Here is an 8,724-nt window from a genome sequence, read left to right on the forward strand (position 1 = left end):
CTGCGATTAGTCACATTGTGTTTACATACACAGCAGTAGCCGAAGTATGGTCTTACTCCAGTTAAGTGAATAATCGGATTATTGCAGTTCTACGCGTATGTATGAGCGGGGATTTATGGGAAGAATAACGACGGGAGTAACTCTGGTAACAGTAGGAGGCACTCTGCCAACGTATAACTGGTCAGAATAAGGCTTTTGCTTTCGGTTCACCTTTATCAAAATGTCAACAACTTGGAAAGCAGGGAGAAAATGGATGACATTTTCGACAGAAGTACAGCAGAAATGGGTCTTCTTAGTAGTACATTACTTGTCATGGGGAAGTCGTCCGTGGGGTAAAGATGAAGCTCACATTGTTGTCATTTTTTTCACGTTTTCGGCACCGTTACTTCCAGATCTATTCTATTCCTAGGTCAAAAACCACTGCCACTGGGGAGGTGCAGTTATGAGGTGCACCTACGGAGCATGCACAGACGCGTGACCCAACCATACTCCGGGTACGCTGTCTACATGCATGAATACTCGATTACCGAAGCAGTTAACCGGTATGAGAACACCAGAGAAAGGAGCCTTTACCTGAATATAATTAGATTTTTAAACTGTAATTAAATGCAGTAAAAGTGGGGTTGTGTTTTCGTATCTGCGTTATCTGTGACTCTGCACCATCATTGTCGCCAGGAAATTACTGTAACAGCACTGTAGAGGCACTTTCTACCTACATATAGTATAGCTGTGACATCATAACCGTACAGAATTGCTGAAGGCTTATTTAAAGACACAGTTTCTGAATACTGAAGGTGTGCATTTCTCTGTTGATTGATGAGTGTTTTGATACTTTCACAGTATTTATATAGCACATGTAATAAAAAATAAAAAAATACATGGAAATCACAAAATGAGCCCTTTAAAAATTTTGTCAAGTGTAAATTACTTACTTACCAAATTTTATTTTCTTGTTTTAGGCATTAAACAGATCAAGCTTGTACCTATCTAAAATGTTTACACTTGATAGGGAATTTTTGCATTGCAAAAGGCTTGTTCATAGCTCTAAAAAGGCAGCACCAGAGACTGCCTATTGACATTCTGTCTCCTGCAGCAAGAGGTCAACTAGCATGTGGAAGTTATGCTTCATGTTGGCACCACTGACAAATGCCTACACTGACAGTTTTTACAATGAGCTCTGCATTCGTAGCCCTGATCTCACCTCATTTTTTTTATATCCTTTTCTTTTCACTGCCTCAAAGGATTAATCAGAGGCTTTTATAATGCAGCAATGAATAAGAAGACATGTCTCTTTCTCCTCCCTTTGACCTGAATGTGGAAGCAGCTTTCCTTCCCCTTTTGTAAAGACTGCCATGAGAGCACATCAAACACATGCCCTCTGCACCAGAGGCAATGAAAAATAAATCAACAAACAAATGAATAAGTAATCGCAAAAGGGGAGAAACAAGGAGCCTTTAAAATATGTGTGAAAAGCACATTTATCAGAACGATTCTTATGTTTCAGAGCCTTTTGTGTTTGTGATAATCCAATGTGTATTTTGGGAAACATGTCGATTTCCGGGTCCCTGATCTCATTAGATTTATGTTCATTGTTCTTTTTCTGATCAAGCAAGATGTAAAAAGGCTTCAGTGGGTTGGATTTGTGTACGGTATTGTTGGCTATATTATATGCATGATTCTCCGCAGGGTCTTGCATTTGAGTCAGCAATATAGAGCTAAAAACACACCATTGCTGCTGGGTGATGTCTTGGCTGCAATAATTGAATGAAAGTGTTTGGGTTTTTTTTATCCTGTGAAGGAGCCACCTTCATGTTTTGGAAACAGCTTCATAGTAATGAGAGCTCAGAGGCATCATCCAGATGGCCGCACCTGTGTGCACAGCTGCATGGATAGTTGTGTATTTAATAGAGAAATAAACAAAAAGATGCAATAAGGTTATCTCTGAAATCCTATAAAGGGACTGCATCATCATTAAAACAGTAAACCATTCAGTAGGTAATTAATTACTTGCACAGACACTGCAGATGCGGCAGTGTTCATGAATTTTAAAAAGAATAAAGAAGCCAACTCCTGCATTTTATTGAGGCGCAGCCCAATTCACTGACCCATGCTGTTTATAGCTTATGTATACCTTCTGAGCCATGTTAGTCGACTTCTTATATGCATTCGGTTCTGCTTCTAATGTTGACACAGAGGTCATTAATTCACATCAAGGACACCTCCGTAATAGACTTGTATGACGCAAATACAGTGGCTGTTAGTTTGCAAACAGCTTAGCAAGCAGCCAGCGTTCCTTGTGCTTTGATTCGATGCTAAGTGCTTCATCAATCACAATCCTAGACAGATCATTAGAGGCTTATAGGATGACAAGACCAGCCAAAACATCTACAGCAGATTGCTCCAGACCACCCCTCAAACCTTTAATTACGCCTGAGGTTGGCAGTTATCAAAGACATGCAGTGATAAGTGACTCACTCAATAGTAGTCATTAGTTAAAGCAACTTGTTAGTGTCAAGGGTTTTAAATGACTCGGCTTGCATCATAGTACGTCTCAGAACCAAAGCAACATGTGCTTTTTTCTGTATAACAGAAAAAGTAGTATTCAGAATGCCTTAGGCAAGTGAGCAAACTGTGCTGCACAACACATTGCCGTTTTTAATGAGAGCTCTAATTCAGCTGTGTTCGGCCTCAGATTTAAGTGGCAGACTAAGTAACCAGATGGTTGCGGGATTGAATCCCCTGTCAACATGATTTTAAGCAAGGTACTTAAAAAAGATGATGGAGATGATGCTGACTTCAATTTACTTTAGTTGAAATTAATTGGGGAGATTTTCAGCTAGTTTTTGGTTGGTCCCCTACGTTGTCTTAGAGTGAGATATATCAATAAGTTGTGTTTTGCCATGATCTTTTGTACATTTTGACATTCATAGTTTCCAGAGGATGAATCCTACTGACAGTGGCAATCTCCTTACTTTTCTTCTAGCGCCACTGCAAGATTGACATTTGTGATACCGAGTGAAATTGGTTGAAACTGTTGGATGCCCAGACTTGTAATATTTTTGGTGATATACCTTTCCTTACATGGCCATCATTAAGCCAACATTTTACTTTGTCTAATACTGTACTTATAATACCAGCAAATATTGTGGAAGAAAATAACAGACGGGGGAACATAGGACCCTTTCTGTGAAAAGTGGGGAACATAGGACCCGGAAACATAGGTACGCTCCTGATAAGGGCTAGCTATGCAGTTAAAACTGCAAAAGAACAATGGGAAATTTCCAAATGAAGTTTGAATGGTAAAAATCTGTACAGCCACCACGGAGACATCAATGTCTAAAACTAAGAAATCAGTTTAGCCACAAATTGCAGGGCCTATGGTTTTAAGGTGTGGCACATTAGTAGGCTATGAGCTGTAGGTCGGTGATTTCAATATAATGACCTAGTGAAACATACATTGAACATGTGTCCTAGAGAGAACATTGCTGTGAACATAAAACCTTTAAAAGGTCTCCTTAATTAATCATATTTTGAGGATATTGAGCTGGTGAACAAAGGACCCACAATAGATGTGCTCCCAGTGCTTCAAAGAGCCGTTGCGTGGTTGTAGACTCTTGTTCAAGGATAACGCAACAAAGACCAGAATCTCTATTGTGGTACCATGTTAAGGATAACACAAGGATCCATTTGCTGTGGCAGTATTATTTAAGAATGTTAGCATCAACAGCTCCCATGATCTGTTGATGATAATCTGGATTATCCTATAAGAAAGCCGGTGTAAGCACAGCTTGAATACTGTATAAAAGCTCATGCCTACAGAACTCTATGAAATATTGTTCCATTTGTTGTGATGAGCTTCAGGGACTTTGCTAATAAAAAATATCCTTAGCCTTAAACAATCCATTGCTGACTGCAGTTCCTTAGAGTCTAACATTAGACAGCTACAGATGCACTATGCAGCTCCCAGTGTTCCTGCAAAACAGCAAGCATACTCACTCAACTTTGCCTCAAATAAAGAAAGGCTAAAAAGGGGGTTTTGTTCAGTGTGTACTCTCGTATTGTAAGCAAAACAATGCCCTTTTGTCCTTCCTGCCCACCTGCTTAATGGAAACACTGAGCTGCGCCAATGTTACACCTTGGGAATCATTGGTAACGTGTATGTGTTGTGTCAGTTGAGCGAGGCTGCTTGTCCCGTGTCGTTTTCTTCCAGATAAGCGGCTGTGTGATACATACCAGAGCAGACAGGCATCGGCCAGGGTCAGGAGGTAACTGTCACAGGCCCTTCACCTGTGTGTGCACCCACAAAGGGGATCCTGGAGAGAGATTTCCTCACACTCTTCCCTTACTCTGGAGAGACCAAGTGCCCCCTGGTGAGCAGAAGGGATAAAAGGCCCTGAGCGAGATATGCTATGGGTGTTTTAGCACTGCCTTTGTCATCACACAGAACTTTTGTACACACATGGAAATCAAACAATTTTCTAATTATAATTTGAAACCCCTAGGTCACCGATGTACTATGCTATTCATACAGTATAAATATTCAGCATATTTCTATATAACTCACAGCTATGACCCCCCCCCATGTTCTGTTCTGGATATAGATCCAATGTTGCATCAATGACTACTTGCCTCGGGAGAGTTATAGTGCTTAGTACAGCAGACAGAGTGGGGAGATCACATGACTTTCAGATCTCAGTGGAGCTGTAGCTTTGGCTGCTGTTTAAAGCTTAATCAATGAAAGAAACATGACCCATGTCTAACTGTTGTGTATAGGATGACAAGATGTTTCTGGGAAAACTGCATTTAAAGTATGATTCAATCAAGAGATAGCATGTGGAAAACATAGTATCATTTGTGAATGTTTCACAGCATATGGTTAAATGACTAGATTTAATACCTGAGCAAATTTTTTAACAGAGCAGGGACTGAATCTAACAGCAGCTCCCTGGATTTGAGCTAGCTGACTATGGAGATTTGACTGATTTAGCTGCAGGCGCAGGCTACCTTCAATGTCCAAAGCCATTAGTGATTCCTGTACTACTAAAGTACTGCTCCAGGGTACCCATTTCCTTGCATTAATGTCTACCTTCCACAACAGCAAATCAAAGGCTTATTATAATGCCTTTGCTTTACAACACAGGTAAGAGGGCTCAGGGGGTTTTGAAGGCCAGAATGAAATGGAGAGAGATAGAAACATGCCACTTTTTTTGGTACATTTCAAAGCAGAACAATTTATTATCAAGAACAAGAATATCAAACAAGAGAGAGGGGGGAAAAAATCAGTTTCAGAAACTTGTTTTCGCTGCAATTCATCACTTAAATGCTTCCAGCACAGACAGAATGACTTATTAAGCTTGGAGATTCTTCAATTTAATCTTACTCCTCTAGTTACATTTTTTGCCTTATGTAAATATAGAACTGTTCCGCTGAAACCAGAGATCACAACAGTAGTTATTAAGAGGCTATTCAAAGGGGATTTCAAATGTCAGTTCTGTAAAGTGCTTTATGCCCCCCTTTGTCCTTATCACTGACAAAACTAGTGGCTCCCTTGAGTCCGATTTACAATCTGGATTCCTTATTGCCAGTCGAAGGTACGCTTCACCAGCCTGAAGAAGGTTCGGTTGTGTTCCTGTAAGTAGGATCGGAGCTGCTGGAGGACGGTGCCGTTGACAGCTGGGTGAGGACGTCCCTTAGACTCATGCAGACAGCGCTCTCGACCATCACTTCGGATACAGTAAAACCCCTTGGTCTGGTTAAAGTAGAAGTTGGAGGATACTATCCTTGGGGGCAAATTCAGGAAGCGCTCCACCTTCTGTAACTCTGGCAAGGGGTCACGGATCAGAGCATCCCCATCTACGATGTGTATCTGCTCCAGGGGGAAGTGGCGCAGCCAATTGCGCATGTGAACATCATACAGGCTCCTCTGAATGGCCTTGTACCGGATATTCAGGGCTCCATTGCGCACTAGCAGGTTCTCAATGGCTTGCACCGGCTTGTGGTTCTCCAGCCGGTTGAAGTACACCTGGGTGTAGTCGGAGATGACCCGCTCAGCCGGATCTCGCAAGATCAGTAGCAGCTTTATGGAGGAGTTCATGGAGCAGATGCGTTCCGGTGCAAGAGCTGACGTAAAGTAACCTGGAGTTTTCTCCACTGTGATCTGGTGTGGGTAAGAGTAGGGCATTAACTCACGGTACCACTCAAAGCCCTTGGCATAATTCTCATCCCAGTCAAAGAAGTGCACCTCAGTGGCAGCAGCAGCAACCTCAGGGTGTATGTCTAGCATCTCCAACAGTGCTCTTGTGCCCCCCTTGCGTACCCCAATAATGATACTGTGAGGGGCTCTTTTACTAGTCCCAGGGGGTGGAGATGAGAGTACATCTCCGGAGACATTGACTGATAGTCCAGGATCAAGGTCCATGGGGTCCAGTGTTATGTCGAATCCTTCCCGGACAAATTCAGGTGGGGCAGCATATGTCTGGAGAACCAGAAGAAAGGCAGATGCCAGGAAACAAGCCATGGTATGAAGAGTGGAGATCGGCAAAGAGACAGAGGGAAGAAAAAGAGACTGGTTTAGCTGAGGACCAGATCTGTCTGTCTGAGCTCAGTGATAACAAGGCCAGTGAGAAGTGCAGTCTTTGTCTGCCATTGAACTTGTACTGGAGGAGGAGGAGGAGAAATCATCGGCAGTCCACAGCACATCTGCAGGGAGGAACAAAGACAAAAAAAGAGAAAAGGCTTTCAGAATTCCGACATATAAAGCAGAATGAATGTCTGTATTATATTGAAATGGCACTTTCCTCATTTCATGTCTGTTATAAGTGTATCATCTCAAAAGGATAATCTCACTTCATCTTTCTTTGAGTCTCTTTTCATCTTCCCTCTTCCCCTCTGGTTTCTCCTCTAACTCTATAAAGTCACTTTCAATTGATACTGTAATTTCTCTGGCTGAAGAACATGTAGCCAGACAGCTCATTTGAAGATGTGTCTGAAATATGCAAGTGTGGCTGAAGGCCAGAAGACGAGGCCAATGTGCTCTGTCTTCCTTTACGAGGTCAAAATCCACACTCTAATCGATACCCCACTGTAGCATCAAAATGAGGCATTTGGAGACTTACAAAGACAAATTTATTGCAGGAAATCAGATGAGTTCTCACTTCTAGGTGACTTTGATTTCCTATACATGCCAAGAAAGATCAATACTAGGGCAATGAAATTCAGCAAACACAGGGGGAAGGATTTAGAGCATTACATTAGACTTACAATGTTGCCGAGGAGCCCTTCACAACCATGGGAAAATTTAAATCAGCTATCTTGTGTTTTTAACTTTTATTACTAAATATTTTAATATCTACCCTATTTTCTTGCCTCGAATATGCCTTTGTCAAATGGTTTGCCTTCACGCAACCAAGAAATATCATATGTTAAACAGCCCCCTGCTCTGTAGCAGGAAGCCATGAGTTGAAATAGCAGGGCACAAATTTTTTTAAATGTCATGGAATTCATTTGAAAAAACAAAAGTCTTCAGATACTTTCAAGAGGAAAACAAGCTGAAAGAGCCGTTGCTTACACTGTGCTAGTCAAAACAACAGGGCTGGCCTATGCAAACATGCAGCTTCAACTGCAAAGGTCACGGTTAGGTAATCGCAAAGGAAGATATTCCCTGTTTGGGGGAAGTTCTCATACCCCGTTTAACAGACCTAGAGAACTCCTTCAGTACCGCAATTATTCATGCATGTAAACAGCACCAGTAAGATGCGGATTTCCTGCGTCACTTTCTGTAGATGGCATTTACTGCAATAACATCGACTGGGGTTTAAAAGGGAAAAGGGTTGACAAAGAAATATGATATTCCACTTCTTTGATAGCAGCAGGGAAGCTGTATTTTTCTGCACTTTTTTATTTAGAGGTGTTTTCTGTCCAATTTTTACGATTAGAAAAAAAATAAAAATAGAATCTTTGTTTCGTTTCCTCCTTATAAAGAGAGTCTGATGGATTTTATTTTTGTGACATTTCCATCTTACCGCAAACTCCATGATTTTGTACAGTAAAATATCAAGGTAACAGTTAATGCGTTATGTTATGGGTATGTATGTTAAAAAAAATGAGATTGAAATAGAAATTTAAATAAAAATATCTTCGTTTTGAAAGTGAAACTTTCAGTTAATGATTTTTGATATGGTTCACTGATTTGTGAGCCATGCATCAAAATAACTTTGCTGTATACTTGAGTTAGGTGACCAATTGTTGTTATCAATTATCTCCCTGCTTGCAGAAATACTCAGCTTGAGTACAATTCAAATATAGAAGTCCCTCTAATTAAGGGAAGTATGTGAAAAGTATAACTAATAATGTGCAGCACGTTTCTACGATGTCACCAGTGGCCTTTCTATCACCTTTCACAGTCGTTCAACCATGTAAAGGGTATGACACATGCCCCTGCCTCACACTACGATCTGTGGCAAGAGTGTGGGACAGGGCCTGTGAGTTGAGCGCAGGAGAGATGACCTGCCCTACAGGGCCCAGGGTTGTGCAAGGAGGCACTTATGTACTGTGACAGGCGCGCCTGCCTGTCAGCGTTTCCCTGGCAGAGAGCTGCCAAGTCCAATGCTAACAGCCAGGCAGCCAGACAAGCTTTCTGTCTCATCAAATTCCCCCCACTCCTCTCACAGCACACCGCCACCTGGAAGGAGTCATTGTTTCACATTCCACTGGGTCTTATTGCTT

General features: G+C 41.6%; 1 protein-coding gene across 1 annotated transcript; it reads right to left on the reverse strand.

The window, feature by feature from the left end:
• Positions 1-5,575: 5,575 nt before the first annotated feature.
• Positions 5,576-6,517, reverse strand: hs3st1l1 (heparan sulfate (glucosamine) 3-O-sulfotransferase 1-like1; the record flags this gene model as incomplete). Its single annotated transcript, XM_083923335.1, has 1 exon — positions 5,576-6,517. One exon carries the CDS (start codon positions 6,515-6,517, stop codon positions 5,576-5,578), a length of 942 nt encoding a protein of 313 aa, XP_083779461.1.
• Positions 6,518-8,724: the final 2,207 nt, after the last annotated feature.

Source organism: Echiichthys vipera (genome assembly GCF_963691815.1).
Source record: "Echiichthys vipera genome assembly, chromosome: 11".
In the NCBI taxonomy this organism is placed as follows: Eukaryota; Metazoa; Chordata; class Actinopteri; order Perciformes; family Trachinidae; genus Echiichthys; species Echiichthys vipera.